Genomic DNA, 21,690 nt, shown 5'->3' on the forward strand with positions numbered 1-21,690 from the left:
CTGGATCGGTTCTGTTACTAGCTCAGTTGTTGCTGTTGCTGCTGCTGTTTTAGGGGTGACATGACATGTAACAAGTGTGTGGCCTCCGGCTGACTGTCGTGAATGCATGGCCTCGTGTGCCTCCTGGTAGCTGGGGCTGCGGTTACCACGGAGCGGCCGGCTGCCCTTTCTCCCCTTGGCTGCGTGGGTCTGCGTCTCTCTGGGGTCAGTAGATTGTCGCCTGCAGCACCGGCCTCCCCAACAACAGGCGATGCCTGCACTGTGCTCCTGTTTCTCTCCTCTTGCTGCATGCCTCTGCTGGGCGTAGGTGCTGCTGCCCTGGTCATGCTTGAGGCTGTGGGTGTTGGGCTGTGTGGGGGTCCCAGGGGCTGCTGTCAAGCTGGGAGAGTCCTGCTTCTTCTGGGACTCAGCAGCTGCCTGGACTGTGCCCTGCCCTCTGCCTCACATGCCCCAGCCATCTCCCTGGGTCATCGGTGGATGAGCCTGTATGGGCACACCCAGCTGCTCTTCTCAAGTTCCTCTGGCTGGTCCTCATGCTGGTGGCTCTTCCTACCATCCAAGCTTGTCTGGCTCTCCCTCAGTGGGCCCTCCTGGGTGCTTTTCTCTTTCCTGTTTGAGTGAGGCTGGTCTTTAAGGGGTTGGGGAGCATCTCTTGATCCAAGGCCCACTGTCCATTCCCAGCCGGGCTCTCCCTTGGACTGGCAGGGCTGCTTTCAGAGGCTGCGGCCCCTATAAACACCTCTGTGTCACTGCTGAGTCGGGGTGCCCTCTGTGGATGCTGTCAGCTGATGGCTGGGGACACTGGGTGGAGAATGGACAGGTCAGGGGCTGGAGTCAGGAGGTCACAGGAGCTGGTGGGCCTGGCAAGGGCAGGGAGAGGCTTTTCTTAGAGGAGGGTGTGGATGGTGTCTTAAAATCACACTGGTTCGGGGCCAGCCTTCCTACCCACGGCCGTGGTGGACAGAGGCGTAGTAGGCGTTGGAAGCAGCAGGTGTGGTCTGCTCAGTGTGTTGGGAGCTTTGCCCACGCTGCCTTCAGGGACCAGTGTCCTGCACGTTGTGGGGATGGTGAGGCTGAGAATGGTGCCCTCGGCATCTCAGCCACATCCCTGGCATTTGGGTCCCCTAGGCACCTCACCTGTGTCTCCCCACGAGCATGTGCCTCACCCCGCCCCGGTGTTTCCTCCACAGCTGGGCGCCCTGACGCCACTCCACATCGCTGCAGCCCTTCCTGGGGAGGAGGGTGTCCGGATTGTGGAGCTGCTGCTGCACGCCATCACCGACGTGGACGCCAAGGCGGCCGACGAGGACGACACTTACGATCCCGGCAGGGTGTGTGCCTCGCGACCCGCGGCGGGGGTGTGGGGCCTTGGCTGGGCAAGCCTGGAGGGAGTCATGCCCTATGCCCTGCCTGAAGGGCCTGCTGGCTTGGGGCCCCGGCAGTGGAGATGGCACAGAAAACCCGTCCGGATGCCAGCCTTAGCCAGCGGGCTTCTGATCTCGAGAGGCCGAAATGCTTGGTTGGAATGAGCTAAGAACATGTTAGTTCCGGCAGCCCGCAAGCATGGGGTCCCCATGAGGACCTGCTGCAGGCAGCCGTCTCACGCCTTTCGGAAGGTTTGTCTTTGCAGACAGAGGCCAGTTCCATGTCCCCAGGGCCTCCTCCCAGCCGAAGTCATCCTGTCCCCCCAGGCCCTACCAAGCTCTAAAAGACCCCCATCACGGACTGTGAGGCCCCGTCTTCCTTCCTCCACAGGGTCCAGCCTGAGGGCAGGGGCTCCGCTGCTCGCCTTTTCCCTCGTCCAGTTCCTGGCACACAGCACGTGTTCATGCTGGACATGGGTGTGTGCCGCTCAGCGCGGGGGGCCCGGGAGGGGAGGGCACAATGGCTGTGACCCCTGTGGATGTTGGGGTGTCTCAGGGACAGGCACACAGAAAGCCAGGCATCGGTTTTCAAGAGGGTTTAGCGGGGTGAGACTCCAGAACCCCAGTTTGGGGAGGCGGCTCCCTCGTGCCCTCACTGTTCCCGTGGGTACACGGCAGGTCCGTGGGCACTGGCAGAGACCTCCATTTTACACAGGTGGACCTGCTGCCCTCCAGTCTGAAGCTCAGCAATGAGCCAGGCCCTCCCCGAGCCTATTACGGCACGCACCCGCCCCTCCCTGAGGAGGGGGGCAGGACGGCTCTGCACGTGGCCTGTGAGCGGGAGGACAGCAACAAGGTGAGGGCCGGGCTGGCGGGCGCGGGGCTGCCAGCAGGGGGGCACGGTTCTCAGGCTGAGTCTCAGGCAGAAGCCGGGGCGCGTGGGAGGATGGGATTTTGCACTCACACACACACGCGTGTGCATGCACGGTGGTGGGGGCGGCATCAAGTTGGTTGCTTACCCCAGGGCCTGGTCAGCCATGTGTGGGAGCTTTGGACCTGGCTGTGACCATCCGTCCCACGCTGCCAACCCTCCTCTGTCACTCTCGTGTGTTTCAGGACCCCAGGGCAGGTCACGTCTTCCAGAGCCCTGGGCCCTGTCCCCCTGGCCCTGTGGCTGCTGCCTTGGGGGTTAATTCCTACCAAGTTGGGTGTGGGAACCACTCTAAAGATGCCCAGCGGCTGGGGTGGATGTGGGGAAACTGAGGCTAGGTCTCAGCTTTGCCGTGTGGTAGCAGATGCAGCCTAAGTCAGTTGGCCATGAGCACATGGCACACCGAGCCTCAGTTTACCCACTTATAAATGAAATTAATGATCCTGGGCCTTCGGCAAGGTGGTCACTTGTGTGGTCCTGACATCAGCATGCGGATGAGTGTGCAGGAGTGCTGTGTGTGAGAATGGGCGCACGGTGACACGGGGGAGGGGCGAGGAGGCAGGGATGGCAGGGATGAGGGAGGAGGATGGGAAGGCAGGGATGGCAGGGATGGGCCCACCTTCCTGGTGCCGAGGGTGGGGCTCTTCACACTCAGGCCATCCTCTACAGTCTCTGAGCCCTGGGGGAGGAGGTGCTCCTTCAGTCACACCCACTGTATGCCAGGACCTGCCACGTGGTCATGTGGTCCAGACTGTCCCTTGTCCTCTGAAAACAAACTTTAAATCAACAGATGCATCATTGTCCTAGTTTTCATTTGGAAACGATGAATGCTTAGAAAATATCTTCTCCGTTTAGGCCAGGCACGGGGGCTCACGCCTGTCATCCCAGCACTTTGGGAGGCTGAGGTGGGCAGATCACAAGGTCAGGAGTTTGAGACCAGCCCAACATGGAGAAAACCCGTCTCTGTGGGTTTTCTCAAAACCCATAATTAGCCAGGCATGGTGATACACACCTGTGACCCCAGTAACTCAGAAAGCTAAGGCAGGAGAATCATTTCAACCTGGGAGGCAGAGGTTGCAGTGAGCTGAGATCATGCCATTGAGCTCCGGCTTGGGCAACAAGAGCAAAACTCCATCTCAGAAAAAGAAAAGAAAAAAAAATCTTCTTTATTTGAAGACCCATCCACCTCCCCACCGTTCACCTATCCGTCCATCCATCCACAGTTCTGAACACCTTGTGCCAGGCAAGGAAACGGCTGGGGGAGGTCGCCACTCAGCGGCCACACTGATTTCATGGCATGTACGTTACTGACCACCGTCGGGTGCTCCTTGTGGGTGGGGGACCTCTCTAACCTGTCATGCTCTGCCTTTCTCCCCACCCAGTGTGCCAGGGACATCGTCCGGCTCCTTCTGTCCCACAGAGCAAACCCTGACCTGCTGTGGAGTGGCCACTCCCCGCTCTCCCTGTCCATCGCCAGTGGGAATGACCTGGTGAGCACGTTCTGCACCCACAGACCTGCGCACCTATGTGCTTCCATCCCCACTGCCCGCCCCACCAGTCAGTCACTGGGACTTGAAGATCCATCCATCCATCCGTCCTTCTGTCCATCTGTCCGTCCATCCATCCATCCATCCGTCCGTCCATCCATCTGTCCGTCTGTCCATCTGTCCATCCATCTGTCCATCCATCCATCCGTCCGTCTGTCCATCTGTCCATCCATCTGTCCATCCATCCATCCGTCTGTCCATCCATCTGTCCGTCTGTCCATCTGTCCATCCATCTGTCCATCCATCCATCCGTCCGTCTGTCCATCCGTCCGTCCAACCATCCGTCCATCTGTCCATCCGTCCATCCATCCATCCATCCGTCTGTCCATCCATCCATCCATCCGTCCTTCTGTCCATCTGTCCGTCCATCCATCCATCCATCCGTCCGTCCATCCATCTGTCCGTCTGTCCATCTGTCCATCCATCTGTCCATTCATCCATCCGTCCGTCTGTCCATCCGTCCATCCATCTGTCCATCCATCCGTCCGTCCAACCATCCGTCCATCTGTCCATCCGTCCATCCATCCATCCATCCGTCTGTCCATCCATCCATCCATCCGTCCGTCTGTCCATCCGTCCATCCGTCCAACCATCCATCCATCCATTCGTCCATCTGCCCACCCATCTGTCCACCCAACTACCCATCCACTCATCCACTCAGCTGTCTACCTGTCCATACACTCACCCACCCACTCTTCTATCCAACCATCCATCTACCCACTCATCTTCCAATCCACTTATCCATCCTCCACTCACCCGTTCACCCACCCAGCTACCCACCCACTTACTCATCCTCTTATCCATCCGTCATCCATTCTTTTAACCAAGAACTCATGTATCAACCCCGCTACCTATCCACTCATTCATCCACTCATCCACTCATCCATCTGTCCATCCATCTGTCCATCCATCCATCCGTCTGTCCATCCATCTGTCCGTCTGTCCATCTGTCCATCCATCTGTCCATCCATCCATCCGTCCGTCTGTCCATCCGTCCGTCCAACCATCCGTCCATCTGTCCATCCGTCCATCCATCCATCCATCCGTCTGTCCATCCATCCATCCATCCGTCCTTCTGTCCATCTGTCCATCCATCCACCCACCCAGACATCGTCCTTCATTCACCCAGATGGAGGGCTCTACCATCCACCTGTTCATCCATTCATCCATCTATCATTAAAATGCTATTTACTGGGCATCTGCTATGTACCTGGCAGGCACCATTCTAGGCACTAGGAATTGAATTAAACAGTCTCTGCCCTCAAGGATCCTATAGTCTAGTTGGGGGAGCCAGACCATACACTAGTATGTAACACAGTTTCAGGAAATGACAAGGCTTCTGAAGGAAATCAAGGTTGGTGAAGGGAGGCGGCTGTGGGAAGGCAGCGCTTTAGCAGGGTGGCGTGAAGCGCCTTTCAGATGAGCTGACATTTCAGCAGAGGTCTGCAGAAGTGGAAGGCATTGGTGATGTAGAAGGGGCTTCCAGGGGCTTCTGCAGAGGCAGCACATCTGCTCCCTGCTTCCTTCTCTCCTGCAGGAGCCATCCACTCAGTTAAGTCGAATGGGCCCCTGCTCAGGGCTAGGCCCTGTCAGAGGCAGGGACGTGGAGGGAAGAGTGCTTTGTTCTGAAGCTTGTCTGAGCCACACACTAAGGACCCGTGTCTGGCTGTCCTGCTTCCTGGGTGGAATCTGAGCTGGTGGCTGGGGACCCAGTAGGAGGATGGAGATGTGCCTAATTCTGCATCTGGCTGAGTGGTCACAATGACACCGGTGCCCCCGGGCAGAGGCGACGGCCTGGGCACCAGGCAGATGTGCCCCCAACCCTGTGCTTGGGGGACTGGCCCCTGGGCCTGGCTCTGTCTGGGAGCTAGGACCGCACTGGAGAATCCCCATCTTGTCAGGGGACAGAGAAAGTGCTGGAACTGGCCCACCTGAGTAGAGTTCCAGATCCTCCCTAACGGACCAGCCATAGGGCCCCTCGGTGCCCAGCGCCATCCTCTATGGGACCCACTGCGGGTAGGGGCCATGGGAAGGGCCAGCGGTGGCCTTCGTGAGGCCCTGGTTTTCAGGGGTTCGTTCTGGAGTGGCCCAGCTCTGGGGACTTCCCCTCTGTCAGGGGAGGTGACATGGTGGCCACTCATGAGCCTGCCTGTGTTTGTTCAGGTGGTGAAGGAGCTCTTGACCCAGGGAGCTGACCCCAACCTGCCCCTGACTAAAGGCTTGGGCAGTGCCCTGTGTGTCGCCTGTGACCTGACCTATGAGCACCAGAGGAGCATGGACAGCAGGCTGGCCCTGGTGAGGGGCAGGAGGGCAGGGTGGCCTTGGCGGAGGGAGTGGGGGGACAGGCTGTCCCTGGTGAGGGGCGGGAGGATGGGTGGCCCTGTGAGGGAGGAGTATGAAGGAGGACTGGTGCTGGTGAGGGGTGGGATGGCGGGGTGGCCCTGGGTTGGGGAAGGGGAGGATAGGAGGTTGGGCTGTAGTGATGGGGGCAGGAGAGCAGTCTGAGGGTAGGCTGGCCCTGCTGAGGGGGTGGGAGGTTGGGTTGTTCCTGGGTGGGGGAAGGGAGATGGCATGTGAGGTGGGCTGGCTCTGAGCGGAGAAATGTGGGGTCTGGGGGCGCGGCCCTCAGGAACCCGTCTGCCTGGCTCTCATTCATTCCTTCTGTGTTCTCCAAGCCTTGGTGGTCTAAATGGTGGAGAAAGGACAAAATATTATCTGCTTTTTGTTTTGTTTTTTTTGTTTTTGTTTTTTTTTGAGACGGAGTTTCGCTCTTGTTACCCAGGCTGGAGTGCAATGGCGCCATCTCGGCTCACCGCAACCTCCGCCTCCTGGGTTCAGGCAATTCTCCTGCCTCAGCCTCCCGAGTAGCTGGGATTACAGGCACGCGCCACCATGCCCAGCTAATTTTTGGTATTTTTAGTAGAGACGGGGTTTCACCATGTTGACCAGGATGGTCTCGATCTGTTGACCTCGTGATCCACCCGCCTCGGCCTCCCAAAGTGCTGGGATTACAGGCTTGAGCCACCGCGCCCGGCTATTGTCTGCTTTTAATATTTTACTGGGCTTAAAAACTAAGTATCAGATCCACTCAGCAGGCCAGACAGCGGTTCCCTTAGGTTCGTCTCAGTGAAGACAGGACTGGAGATAGATGTAGGCCTCACCTTGGTCCGGCTGCCCCGTCCTGGCCTTCTCAAGGGTCCACGCAGCTGCTGGGCGGGGTTTGGGGCGTTGTCCCCTGGCTACAGGGAGTGGCTTCTTGGGTGGAAACTCACGCTCGGGAAGTCCTGCCCGCTCTGGAGGCACCTTCTGTGCTGAGCCCTGGGCGCGTCCATCGAGGGTCCCTCCCATGTGGCTCCAAGAACTCTCAGCAGCTTCGGCTCAAGCAGGGCCTCCCCCTGAGCCCTGCTGCCTGCTGCCCTCTGCCCGTGCTAGCCCTTCCTGTGCCCACCGTGGGCACCACCCACGACCTTGCTTTCCTCCATCCATCTTGGCACACACTTCGGTTCTCGCTTGTCTGAGGGAAAGCGGGGAAGTCACGGCGAGGCTCAGGCGTGAAAGGCTGTTTGACATCACAAAAGGGCCACTTTGCTTAAAAGAAGGGAGACTCTTCTCTGGAGACACGGTTTCCACATCCCATTTGAAGGCTCCTGTCCTTCTTCCTAAGACCCTGTTCTGTCTGGGACAGACAGAGTGAGGACGCAGGGGTCACCTTCCCGCAGGTGGCAGAGGACAGAGTGCCACAGGGCATGGAGACAGTCCGCACCATCTCAGGACTTCGGGGTGGGAGGGGCTTCTTGATGTACTTTTGGGGCTTCACCGGGCCCAGGATTGACGACGAGTCTCTTGTTCGTCTAAGTCTGCGTGAACAGAGAAAGGACATTGAGACGGGAGAGAACAGAGTTGAGACAGGAGCGGCAGCTCAGAGGGCAGCGCTGTTAGCGTGGACGCCGAGTGGAGGACGTGTCTGGAGCTTACGGAATAGCACCTCGTCCAGGGTTGGGGCCTCCCCAGCACCTCAGCCGGGGTTGGGGGCTCCTCAGCACCTTATCAGGGATTGGGGGCTCCCCAGCACCTTGGCCGGGGTTAGGGAACCTGATAATGCCGCCTACCCCCAGCAATGCTGTCTGCTTCCACTAGATATGCGGGAAGGGAAGGTCTCCCGTTTTTAAACCTCCCTTCAATGTCTCATCTCTGGCTGTGGGAGCCGTGCCCCTGGCCCTGACACCGGCCTGGCTTTCTGATGCATCCAGCGGAACCCCCACACTGCCTATATTCTCACCCCAGACTTGAAATCAGCGGACTGGGCTTTTATTTAGTTATTTATTTACTGTTGGTTTATTTACTAATTTTAGTTCTTCTCAGACTCACAAAAAAGCAGTACAAGGACACCCCGTGCCCTCGCCTGGACTCACCACCTCCGAAGACCTGCCCCACCGCCCCGAGTCTGTCCCTCTCTGTTTCCGTCTCCGTCTCCCCTGCCCTCCCCTTCAGCTGACCCACTGCGAATCCGAGGCCCACAGCCATCCCTGCCCCGCTGGGGAACCTTACGCCACACCCCGAAGTCCCGACCAGCCAGTCTGCGCTCCCAGCCCCAGCACGCCCCTCCGAGCCCCTCCCGCCTGTCCCCTGCACCCCAGCGTTTCCCTAGGGAAGCCCACCTCTCCTTCCACTTGACCAACCGACCTGACTGTGTGTTGGCTTCGGTTCGTCACTGCTCCTGCCCTGGCAAAGGCTGCCCCCACTCCTTAAACCACCACATGTCCCCCCAAGCGCAGTCCTGGAATTGGCCTCTGGGCATTTGGACTTGCTGTCCTGTCACTGAGCTGTTTAACAAACCACAGGGCCGTGGGGCTCTGTGATAGGAAAACCACCCTCTGTGGGTAGTTAGGAACCCCTAGTTTATGGAAGGAAACGTGCTGTGCCCCGCGGGCGGGGGACCCAACAGAGCCCCTGGATGCGCCGCAATGGAGGCGCTGACGCCTCTGGTTCCGGCCGTGAGCACCTTCGGCCGCTGGCGGCTGTCTGCCCGGCACGCTTCGGAAGCTGGGTGCTCAGACTGCACTGGGCACCAGGCAAGGCACGGGGGTGCCCTCGCAGGCTACTTCTCCAGCCTCAGGCCCAGCTGAGAAGCACCGTCAGCCATAGACCTAATGAGGCTCACTCCCCAAGAGACCAAAGGAGAGGCCCTCCCTCCCATGTGTGAACATCACGCACTTAGGTGTTCCGGCTCCATTACGCATGTCATCAGCGTCACAAGAGGAAGTGTCTGGCCTTTATAAACACGGCCAAAGTCATAAACAGACAAAGCACAGCAAATTACCGCCGTGGTGAACACGGCTTTATGATCCGTGTGTGCCGTCAGCCAGTTACGAAAACACTGATACGGCAGAATCCGACTTGCCTCTTATCTCTACGGCATCTCTGCGTGTGTCCTCTCACACCTTCCTACGGTGACTTCGTCGGGGTTTTGTAGTCTGTTTAATGGCCTGAATTTCTTTTAGATTAAGAGTTCTCCTTCTGATCCGGATTCGTCTCTTGCTTTCCAATTTTTTTCTGAGACATAGTCTCACTGCTGTCACGCAGGCTGGAGTGCCGGGGTGTGATCTCGGCTCACGGCAACCTCCAACACCCAGGTTCAAGCGCTTCTCCTGCCTCAGCCTCCTGAGCGGCCGGGATTACAGGCATGCACCACCATGCCCGGCTAATTCTTGTATTTTTAGTAGAGATGGGGTTTCACACGTTGTTCAGACTAGCCCTGAACTCCTGACCTCAGGCGATTCGCCGGCCTCGGCCTCCCGAAGTGCTGGGGTTCAGGCATGAGCCGCGCTTGTGACCTTCTCAGTGTGGATCTGGTTTGTGTTTTTCTACTGATGAGCAACGCTGAGCCTCTTTTCACCTGCTTATCGCCCGTTTATATATCTTATTTGGAGAAATGTCTATTCGTGTCCTTTGGCAATTTTTGAATTTTTTTAAAATTATTGTTGAGTTTTAGGACATTTCTATATATTCTAGATGTTAATACCTTATTGGATATGTAATTTACAAATATTTTGATACTCAAAAATGCTCATGAAGTCCAGCTTGCCTATGTTTTCTTTTATTGCCTGTGCCTTTGGTGTCATGGCCAAGAAATCGTTCCCAAACTCAGTATCACGAAGCTTCCTCCTCCGTTTTCTTCTCAGAGTTTTGTAGTTTGAGCTACGAACTTTCACAGGCCCTTTCCCGTGGCCTCCTGGAGACTCTGGTGCTTTTCTGCCTTGCGCATTCGTGGGATGTGAGTCCACGGAGCCCTCCAGGCCCCCGAAACCCCAGGGGTGTGCTGCCTGCGTGTGCCGAGGTTTGGCGTCCTGCTGGCGGAGGCATCCCGCTGTCTTCTGGGGCTTCGACGCCTGCGTTCCCAAGTGTGGTCGGGCTGCAGTTTTCACTCTTTTCCCTCTTGTTCTTGTCTGCTTTTGGTTCCGCTGCTCTCAAAATAATCCCATGAACACGTAAGCGATGGTGCTGCAGGACCTCGCGCGAGAGGCTGGGGCTGCCCGGGTCCTGGTGATGCCTCGGTCTCCCACCACGTCTTGCTGCTCAGGCTGTGGCAGAGTCTCGTTTCCGGGGTTCTTCCTCTGAATGCTCCCGTGGCTGGGGCAACGGAAGTGAACTGGCCGTGGTCCTGGAGGGTGGAAGGCCTCGATGGAGGGGCTGCAGGGCTCTGACCCTGGTGCAGACCTCGCCCCAGCTTCTGGGGGCCTGCCGGCCACTCTGCCTTCCTCATCCCATGGCGTTCTCCCCGCGTGCATGTCTGTCTCTGCAGCCAAATGTCCCCTCTTAAAAGACAATTGCCACATTGGATCGGGCGCCGCTCTAAGGACCTCATCTTACTTTCATCATCTGCAGCGACCCTATGTCCAAATAAAGCCGTGTTCACAGATCTTTTTCTATTTCTGAGATGGAGTCTTGCTCTTGTTGCCCAGGCTGGAGTGCAGTGGTGCAATTTTGGCTCACTGCAACCTCTGCTCCCAGCTTCAAGTGATTCTCCTGACTCAGCCTCAGACGCTGGGACTACAGGCACCCGCCACCATGCCCAGCTAATTTTTGTACTTTTAGTAGGGATGGGGTTTCACCACGTTGGCCAGGCTGGTCTTGAACTCCTGACCTCAGGTGATCCACCCGCCTTGGCCTCCCAAAGTGCTGGGATTACAGGCGTGAGCCACCATGATCATCCGGGACTTCAACTTACCTTATTAGGGGACACAAGTCACAGTTCAGATGGGTGGCTTGGGAGGTGAGGTTCTCCAGGGGCGTGTTGGTGAGTGAATGGTTTAGGAAAGTGTTTCTCTGTTCTCACCATGGATCAGGTCGTCACCACGGGCAGCCAGGGCCAGGTGGGAAGTTGTCCTGGTGAGCGACCAGCAGGTCAGCAGATGGGGAAGGGCTGTGGCAGGGGAGGAAGGGGTGAGGACACGGGACCTGGGGCGAGAAAGCCCCAGGCCGGAGCACACACTGCACACCCTGCTGGGGCTGGATGTCCCCAGTGGCTCCCAGCGGTCGAGATCAGTGTGGAAGGGTATGTCGAGACTCGGGGGCTGTGGGGATGCAGGGCTTCCCAGGAATGATGTTTGTGAAGAGGCTTCTCTTGGGATGTTAGGCTAGAGAGGACAAGGTGTCCGGCAGGGTGAGGCCAAGAGGTCAATGGCAGGGGCATCCGAGTAGCCAGTCCTGCAGGCCTCAGGCGGGGTGGGGCAGGGCGGCTGCATCACTGCCCAGGCAGAGCTGTCCAGAGATGCTGTCCTGGTGCCGGGACTGAGTGAGGCCTGCTTGGGGCGGGGGGTGGGGGGGGGTGGGCTGGCGAGTCCCCCGGCAGTGTTGGGCAGGGAAGGGTCAGTCCATTGTCCACCCACTTGTGGTGGCCTGTACCCAGCCGTCGCTCACCCACCACCTGCCCACCTTCTCCTGAAAAAGGTTTGATGAGGTGGTGGGGCCTCGGAGGGAGGTCTGTATGGAACCGATTCGTGGGACTTTTGGCAAATTATCATGGCTTCAGCAGGAAGGAGAGTCAGGAAGACAGGGGGATCCCATGGGTGGATCTGGGCGGCTCCCTCCTTGGGGGCAGTGGAAAATGGCTTCCCCCTCGTCTTGCCCAGCCTCACCTTGGCCTTGAGGAATCTGTGCATAAACCCCACCCGTACCCCCACGCGCCAGGGCATCAGCAGCTCAGGCCAGGCTGGCACTGGTGCTGGTGGCATTGGCCACTTCCCTGCCCCACACTGCCTGCTGCCATGCCCAGGGCATTGTGCTCATCTGTGGCTGAGAATGCAGGGTCTGCTTGTATAGAATGTGTGTTACACGTGGCATAGGGTGTGGGGACCTCGAGGGGGGAGTCGTGTATCCCTGAATTATGGCCTTGCTTGCACTTGGCTAGCCAGGCACCCGTGCACTTGGCAGTGAGGCTCCCGCAGACCACAGCCTGGCTTCCACGCATGCACATGGGCTGCCCTGAGCCCGCCAGGCCTCCCTAAAGAACTTGCCTCCTCCCCTGTCCGGAGAGGCAGCCTCTTTTAGATGCCGTTGGCATTGGATGGGATTGTTGTACCTACTGAGCCAGATACCATGGTTGTGGTGTGTTTGCCGCAAGTCAGGCACCGCATGCACACGTGTGTGTTTACCCATGCATGCACACACGCTGGCCCTCACACGCACACACACTCATGCATGCATGCACACACGCCCACACTGCATACCTACATGCATGCAGGCACATTCACAACACCCACCCGTGAACATGCATGCACATATCCACACTCACCCACTGGCCCTACACATGCACACACACACATCCCCACACGCACCTACATGCATGCAGGCACACTCGCGCCTACCCACCCATGAACACACAGGCACACACCCACGCATGCATACATGCTGGTCCCCTGCCCCCCACACAGCCACATACAGGCACACCCATGCACCCGCTGTCCTGTTGAGTACCCTCATGGTGTGTTGGGATCTGACGAAGAGCAGGAGCTGCCGGGTGTCTGCGTTTGTGTCACTCACGCTGAGGGGAGCAGGAGTGGGTGCCAGCGAGGGCTCCCCGAGGCATGGCCTAGCCTTGACTTCACGGCGACATCATTAGGGTGAGACTCAGCCCCAGCTCCTTGTCTGTGAGGTCAGCCGCATGTCCGACCACCCTCCCTGTTTTTTTTCCCGTAGGGACTGCTGTACACCTGCAGGGTTGGCCTCGGGGGGAATGCAGGTGACCATGGCCCTTCTCGGGTGGGGCTTCCGCTGCTCCCAGTGGCCGGGATGTCCTTGCTGTTTGACCTGGTTCTGTTCTCCACAGATTGACCGCCTCCTCAGTCATGGGGCTGACATCCTGAAGCCTGTGACGCTCAGGCAGGGGGAGAAGGTGGCAGTGGGTACAGCTGTGGACTATGGCTACTTCAAATTCTTCCAGGTAGGTGGTGAGCCTCCCACGATGAAGAAGGGGGAGTGTGGGTCACGGGCGTGGCCCCTGGCTGGGGCTTTAACTTCTCTGGGGCAAAGCTGGGCTTCAATTTCCTAGAGCCTCCCGAGAGCAGCCCCTTGGCAGCAGAGGCGAAGCCCCCGATGTGCTGAGCTCATGCCGGGTGCAGCTGTGTGTGCTCCCAGCTGTGTGTGTCTGTCTGGGTTGGTCCTCAGTTACACATCACGATGGCCAAGAGGGGCCCTCGATCACCCAGAGTCGCCCCCGCAGCAGGGTGGGCCCGGGACCCTATGGTGACCCTGGTGCCATGCTGCAGGACCGGAAGATTGCCCACAGCCCCTTCCACACACTGATGCCGGCGGAGCGTGAGGCGTTCGTGGCTCGGAAGCGGCTCCTGGAGTACATGGGCTTGCAGCTGAGGCAGGCGGTCTTTGCCAAGGAGAGCCAGTGGGACCCCACGTGGCTGTACCTGTGCAAGAGAGGTGGGCAGTGGGCCCTGCTCTGCTCTGTGCTGCAGGGCGGGGTTATGGCCTTGTGCCTGGGGCTGCGATCCTGGGAGATCTGGACCCCTCGGGCTCTGCAGGGGCCTTCCTAGGGTCAGGCCCCGACCCCCAAGCAGCTTGGGCAGGAGAGATGAGAAGAGGTGCCTGGAGTGGGGAGAGGTCCCTGGGAAGGGGAGTTGGTGGCCTAGGCCCAGGGCCCAGGAGAGGACTAGGCACCACTGCGGGAGCCCTGTCAGAAGTGCCAGCCAGTCCAGCACAGGGAACGAGCGGCCGAGGCCTGGGGGTGGAGCTCCTCTGCACGGGCACATGCCTACAGGTGCCACCCACACATCCCACGTATCCCCAGCTCCCCACATGCAGCCACCCCACATAGGCACCATCCGCCTACTGACGTCTACTCCCCCATGTACCCACAGCCACGTACCCAACTGCACCCACATACCCCCATCCCCACATGCCCACCCCACCCACCTACTCACCTCCTCATCTTTCCACCCCAACTGCCTACTCACCCCCATCCCCACATACCCCCCATGTACCCACTCCCACCCACCTACTTACCCCCACCCCCACATACTCCCTCCTGCTCCCCTCCCCACGTTTACCTACTGATGTCCACCTGGCACACACAGACCCACTCAGTTGTCCACAGACACTGACACCCACACCCCGCCTCTCCTCACATAAGAGCCTGTCACGTGCTAACGTGTGTGCACACACAGAAGCTGCTGATCCCGCCCCCACACTGAGTCTTCAGCATGTATAGAAAAACTTTCTAAATGTATTTTAAAGTAATTTAGATATCTAGGAAGTGTAATGAAGTTTCAGGTAAGATAAAACGGAGATTTGTAAAACAGACACATTAGAGTTAAAATACTGAAAGTCAAAGACAAGGAGGAGACATTGAAAGCAAAAGAAAAATAACTCCAAACTTACAGGGATCTCAGTAAGATTCGCAGTTAGCCGGCATCTCTTCAGAAGAAATTGGTTGGGGGGTGGTCAGAATGGCTGATGAGAACATCCCATGCCACTTCCTCCAGTTAGCAGGAGCAGACAGTGTAGAGACAGTCACACTCCAAGTACGTTTTCCAAGAGAGAATGCTGGAACTCAACAGAGAAGTGAGCCATGAGCTGTGCGCTTTAATCCCTGGTTTAGTTGAGTTCCTTTTAACCTCTGATGACCGCCTTTGTTAGTCAAAAGGTCACTTGTCCCAATAATGCCGACCGGGGGATTCCACCAGGGACCGGGCCTTGAGGGTTAGCGGGGAGAAAAGTGCAGGCTGGTGGGCACTGTCCCAGAGTCAGGGTTAACAGGGAAAAATGTGCAGGCTGGTGGGCACTGCCCTGGAGTGAGGGTTAACAGGGAGAAATGTGCAGGCTGGCGGGCACTGTCCCGGAGTGAGGGTTAACAGGGAGAAATGTGCAGGCTGGTGGGCACTGTCCCGGAGTGAGGGTTAACAGGGAGAAATGTGCAGGCTGGTGGGCACTGTCCCAGAGTCAGGGTTAACAGGGAGAAATGTGCAGGCTGGCGGGCACTGTCCCGGAGTGAGGGTTAACAGGGAGAAATGTGCAGGCTGGTGGGCACTGTCCCGGAGTGAGGGTTAACAGGGAGAAATGTGCAGGCTGGTGGGCACTGTCCCGGAGTGAGGGTTAACAGGGAGAAATGTGCAGGCTGGTGGGCACTGCCCTGGAGCTGTCAGTCTCAGGGTTGGGGGTCTGTGGTCTGGACCATCAAGAGATTGCCACGAGGTCCTCTGATCAGAGCAGCTGCTGGGTGGCAGAGCCATGACCTGTGACCTCTCTGCTGACCCCTGGCTTCTCAGGGCCACTAGCCAGGCCCGGCACTTCCAGCGTCTTTGTTTCTTCAGTGGCCCAGGTCCAGGGGAGAGCCTCAGATCACCCTAAGAATCTGAGTCTTAATCTCTGGTTTAGTTGAGTTCCTCTTAACCTCTGGTGACCGACTTTGTTAGTCAAAAGTTCACTTGTCCCAACTAATACTCACCAGGGATTCCTCTTAAAAGATTTAGAATAGCTAAATGGATTAAAAATGGTCCATGGTGACCCTTCAACCTCAGTACCCAGACCAAATGGACCTCACAGACATTTACAGAACAACTTTGCCTAACAAATGCAGAATATACATTCTTCTCATCAGCACATGAAACATCCTCCAGGATAGACCATATGTTAGACCACAAATGAGTCTCAACAAATTTAAAAAATCAAAATCATGTTAGGTGTCTTCCCAGACCCCAATAGAGTAAAACCAGAAGTCAGTACCAAGAAGAACTCTGTAAACTACACAAATACGTAATTTATACTGTACAAGTATGTATATACAAATTTGCAAACATGGAGATTACACGTTTCTGAATGAATATTGAGTCAATGAAGAAATTAAGATGGAAATAAAAAATACGTTGAAACAAAGACAGAAGCACAGTATACCGGATCCTGTGGGATACAGCAAAAAACAGGGCCAAGGGGGAGCTCACAGCAATAAATGCCTACAGCAAAAAAGTAGGAAGATTACCAACAATCTAACCATGCATCTCGAGGAACTAGAAAAGCAAGAACAAATCAAATCCAAAGTTAGAAGAAGAAAAGAAATAATAAAGATTAGAGCAGAACTAAATGAAATAGAGAAAAAAAGTACAGAGAATCAATGAAATAAAAAGTTGATTCTTTTAAAAGTTGAGGCCAGGTGAGGTGGCTCATGCCTGTAATCCCAGCACTTTGGGAGGCTGAGGCAGGTGAATCACGAGGTCAGAAGTTCGAGACCAGCCTGGCCAATATGGTGAAACCCCGTCTCTACTAAAAATACAAAAAAAAAAAAAAAAAAAAAAAAATTAGCCAAGTGTGGTAGCATGCACCTGTAGTCCCAGCTACTCACGAGGCTGAGGCAGGAGAATCGCTTGAACCCAGGAGACAGAGGTTGCAGTTAGCTGAGATTTTGCCATTGCACTCCAGCCTGGGTGACAGAGCAAGACACTGTCTCAAAAAAAAAAAAAAAATTGAAAACAAGATTAGTAAACTGATAGCTAGACTAACTAAGAAGAGAGAATAAATTTCTTCTTTGATATCTTATTTGAAGAAATGAATCTCTGAAAATGAATAAAATCAGAATTGAAAAAAGGAGATATTACAACTGATATCATAGAAATACAAAAGATCATCACAAACTATATGATAAACTGGAGAAACCAGAGGAAATGGATAAATTCCTGGAAACATACACTCTTCCAAGACTGAGTGAAGAATAGCTAGAAAACTTGAACAGACAAATAATGAGCAGCAAGACTGAATCAGTAATAAAAAGTTTCTCAGCAAGGAAAAGCTCAGGACCAGATGGATTCACAGCTGAATTCTGCCAAATGTATAAAGAAGAACTAATACCAATCCTCCTGAAACCATTCCAAAAATTTGAGGAGGAGGGAATTCTCCCTAACTCATTCTAGGAGGCCAGTGTCATGTTGATATCAAAAACAGACAAGGACACATGTGGAAAATCTACAGGCAGGTCAATATTCTTGATGAATCCAGATGCAGAAATTCTCAACATAATACTAGCAAACCACATCTAGCAGCACTTTCAAAAGATTAGGTGAGATTTATACCTGGCATGCAAGGATAGCTCAACATATGCAAATTAATAAATGTGATACATCACATCAACAATGAAGGACAAAAACCATACAGTCATCTCAATAGATGCAGAAAAAGCACTGGATGCAATTTAACAAGTCTTCATGATAAAAAAATTTTTTTTTCTTTTTTCTGAGATGGAGTATTACTCTGTTGCCCAGGCTGGAGTGCAGTGGCACGATCTCAGCTCACTGAAACCTCTGCCTCCCAGATTCAAGCAATTCTCCCTGCCTCAGCCTCCTGAGTAGCTGGGATTACAGGTGCCTGCCACCATGCCCAGCTAATTTTTTTGTGTTTTTAATAGAAACAGGGTTTCACCATGTTGGCCAGGCTGATCTCAAACTCCTGACCTCAGGTGATCCACCTGCCTCAGCCTCCTAAAGTCTTGGGATTACAGGTGTGAGCCACCATGCCCAGCTGATTTAAAACTCTTAAGAAACTACGCACAGAAGGAATATACTTCAAAATAACAAAGGCCATATATGACAAGTCCACAGCCAACATCATCATCACAGGGAAAAATTGAAAGCCTTTCCTCTAAGAACTGCAATAAGACAAGATTGCCCACTTTCACCACTCTCATTCAACCTACTACCGGAAGTCCTAGCCAGGGCAATCAGGCAAGGGAAAGAAATAAAAGGCGTCCACATTGGAAAAGAGTAAGTCAAATTGTCCCTCTTTGCTGATGATATTGTTGTATATCTAGAAAAGCCTAGACTCCACCAAAACACTCTTAGATTTGATAAATGAATTCAGTAAAATTGCAGGATACGAAACTAAAGTACAAAAAAAATCAGTAACGTTTATATACACCAATAATGACCTCGCCAAGACAGAATTCAAGAAGGCAGTCACATTTACAATAGCTACAAAAAATACTTAGAAATAAACTTAAGCAGGGAGGCGAAAGATCTCCATAAGGAAAACTATAAAACAATGAGGAAAGAAATTGAAGGGAACACACTGGAAAATGAGAAGACATTCCATGTTCATGGATTGGAGGAGTTAATATTGTGAAAATGACGATACCACCAAAAGCAATCTACAGAGTCAATGCAATCCCTATCAAAATACCAATGCCATTCTTCACAAAAACAGAAAAAACAATTCCGAAATTTATATAGAACCAAAAAAGATCCCAAATAGCCAAAGCAGTCCTGAACAAAAAGAACAAAGCTGGAGGTATCACATTACCTGGATTCAAAATACGCTACAAAACTATAGTAACCCAAACAGCATGTATTGGTATACAAATAGACACATACACCAGCGGAACAGAATAAAGAACCCAGAAATAAAGCCATATATTTACAGCCAACTGATCTTTGTCAAAGCTGACAGAACAGACATTGGGGAAAGGACACTTTCTTCAATAAATGGCACTGGGAAAATTGGATAGCTACATGCAGAAGAATGAAAGTGGACCCTTATCTCTCACCATATATAAAAATAGACTCTACGTGGATTAACGACTTCAACATAAGACCTGAAACTATAAAAATACTCAAAGAAAATTTAGGGTAAATTCTCCTGGATATTGATCTAGGCAAAGAAGTTATGACTAAGACCTCAAAGACATAGGCGACAAAACCAAAAATAGACAAGTGGGACTTAATAAAACTAAGGAACTTCTGCACAATGAAAGAAATAATCAACATAGTGAAGAGACAACCTGGTGAATTTACCTGACAGGTGACTAATATTCAGAATATACAGGGAACTCATACAATTCCACAGGAAAAAATAATCCTATTAAACTTGGGTAAAGGACATCAATTGACATTTCTCAAAAGAAGACATACAAACAGCCTATGGCTGTATGAAAAAAATGCTGATCTGTTTGTCTTATGCCTAAATAAAAGAAGAATAGCTCAACATCACTAATCATCAGAGAAATGCAAATCAGTCAGAATGGCTATTATAAAAAGACAAAACAACAACAACAACAACAACAAAAAACAGATGGTGGCAAGAATACCAAAGAAAGGGACCTTTTACATGCTGTTGGTGGAATATAAATCAGTACAGGTACTATGGAAAACAATATGAAGATTTCTAAAAATGTATATAGAATTGCCAGGTGCAGTGGCTCACGCCTGTAATTCCAGAACTTTGGGAGGCCAAGGCGGGTTGATCACGAGGTCAAGAGATCGAGACCATCCTGGTCAACATGGTGAAACCCCGTCTCTACTAAAAATACAAAAAATTAGCTGGGCATGGTGGCGCGTGCCTGTAATCCCAGCTACTCAGGAGGCTGAGGCAGGAGAATTGCCTGAACCCAGGAGACGGAGGTTGCGGTGAGCCGAGATGGCGCCATTGCACTCCAGCCTGGGTAACAAGAGCGAAACACCATCTCAAAAAAAAAAATGTATAAAAAATGTATATAGAATTATCATTCAATCCAGCAATCACACTACTATCTACACAAAAGGAGAAAAATCAATATATCAAAGGGGTACCTGCACTTGCCTGTTTATTACAGCATGATTCACAATAGCTAAGATATGGAATTGACCCAAATGTTCATCAACAAATGAATCAATAAAATGTGGCATAGATAATACTTCTTTATTGATTCATTTGCTGATATGATGGAATATTATTCAAACACAGGAAAGAATTAAATTATGTCATTTGTAGCAACACAAGTGGAGCCAGAGGTTAGTATCTTATGTGAAATAAGCCAGGCACAAAAAGACAAATATTGCATGTTCTCACTTATGGGAGCTAAAAATTTTGAACACATGGAGGTAGAGAATAGAAAAATAGATAACAGAGACTGGGAAGGGTGAGTAGAGGAAGTTAGTAGGATGAAGAGAAGAGGTTTAAAGGGCACAAAGGTACAGTAAGATAGAAGAAATAGATGTAGTGTTTTAGAGCAGAGTAGAATTACTATACTTAACAAAAATGTATTTTATTCAGGAGATGGGCACCCTGAATACCCTAGTTTGATTACTGCACAGTATATACATGTAACAAAACTTTTCATATACTCCACAGATTTGCATAAATAATTAAAAGATGCAATAGAGGGTTGCTAGAGGAGACTCAAGACAGGGGGATGTCATATTCAAAGTGCTCAGAAATGGCTGGACACAGTGGCTTTCATCCCTGTAACACTAGCACTTTTGGAGACTGAGGCAAGAGAATTGCTTGAGCCCAGGTGATTGAGACCAGCCCAGGCAACATGGTGGGATCCAGTCTCTATTTAAAGAAAATTAAAAATCAACAAACAAAAACCAAAGTACTCAAAGTTAGATAAACTGTTAACCAAGAATCTTATACCCAGCAAGTTAACTTGCAAACCTGAAGGTGAAATTGACATATTCCCAGATAAAACCTGTGAGAATTGGTTGTTACAGCCTTCCCTTACAAGAAATTCCAAAGGTATTCTGAAAGCAAGTGATTTAAGGTGGAAATTAAATACACATAAACAAAGAGCATTGGCAAAGGTAATTGTAAAGAAGAATATAAATGCATATTTCTTGTTAATTGACTTTAAAAGCAATTTAAAATAATTTATATGTAAGCAATTTGTATATATATATATGCATTGTATATATATATATATATATATGTTGTGTGTGTATGTGTGTGGTTACATGTATGTGTATGCCTGTAACATACAGAAATATATTTGGCAATAACAGTACAAAGGAAATGGGCAGAAGGACAGTTCTGCTGTGGTAAGAAATGACTCCAAATGCTAACTCAAACTGAGAAGATGAAATAGAGATCCAGAAATGGTAAATAATTTTAATACAACTAAACCTGTGAATATATACGTTTTCTCCTTTCTTCTCTCAGATTCTTTAGAATACATAAAATTATATAAAGTAATAATACTCTTATAATGTTGGATTTATAACCTTTATAGGTGTAATTTGTATGACAATATCATACAAAGGCAGAAAAGGAAATAGAGCTATACAGGAATAACTTTTAAATATCTCACTGGTGTTAGTGTAGGTCTGAAGCTGATTATGACCAGTCAAGATTCATACGGTAGGCCAGGCATGGTGGTTTACATCTATAATCTGAGCACTTTGGGAGGCTGAGGTAGAAGGATCTTTTGAGCCCAGGAGTTTGAGACAATCCCAGGCAACATGGCAAGACCCTATCTCTACAAAATGTTTTTTAATAATGAACTCGGCATGGTGCTGTGTGTCTGTAGTCGTAGCTACTCAGGGGGCTGAGATGGAAGGCTCACCTGAGCCTGGGAGGTTGAGGCTGCAGTGAGCCATGATCA

General features: G+C 52.4%; 1 protein-coding gene across 1 annotated transcript in view; it reads left to right on the top strand.

The window, feature by feature from the left end:
- ANKMY1 (ankyrin repeat and MYND domain containing 1) overlaps positions 1 to 21,690 on the top strand; it is a 59,728-nt gene that overhangs the window by 33,477 nt on the left and 4,561 nt on the right. Inside the window, 6 exon segments of the mRNA XM_074398750.1 lie at positions 1,191 to 1,331; positions 2,080 to 2,220; positions 3,678 to 3,785; positions 6,006 to 6,137; positions 13,171 to 13,284; positions 13,610 to 13,775. Coding sequence (XP_074254851.1) covers positions 1,191 to 1,331; positions 2,080 to 2,220; positions 3,678 to 3,785; positions 6,006 to 6,137; positions 13,171 to 13,284; positions 13,610 to 13,775 — 802 coding nt within the window.

This window comes from Saimiri boliviensis, chromosome 5 (assembly GCF_048565385.1).
Source record: "Saimiri boliviensis isolate mSaiBol1 chromosome 5, mSaiBol1.pri, whole genome shotgun sequence".
Classification (NCBI taxonomy): Eukaryota; Metazoa; Chordata; class Mammalia; order Primates; family Cebidae; genus Saimiri; species Saimiri boliviensis.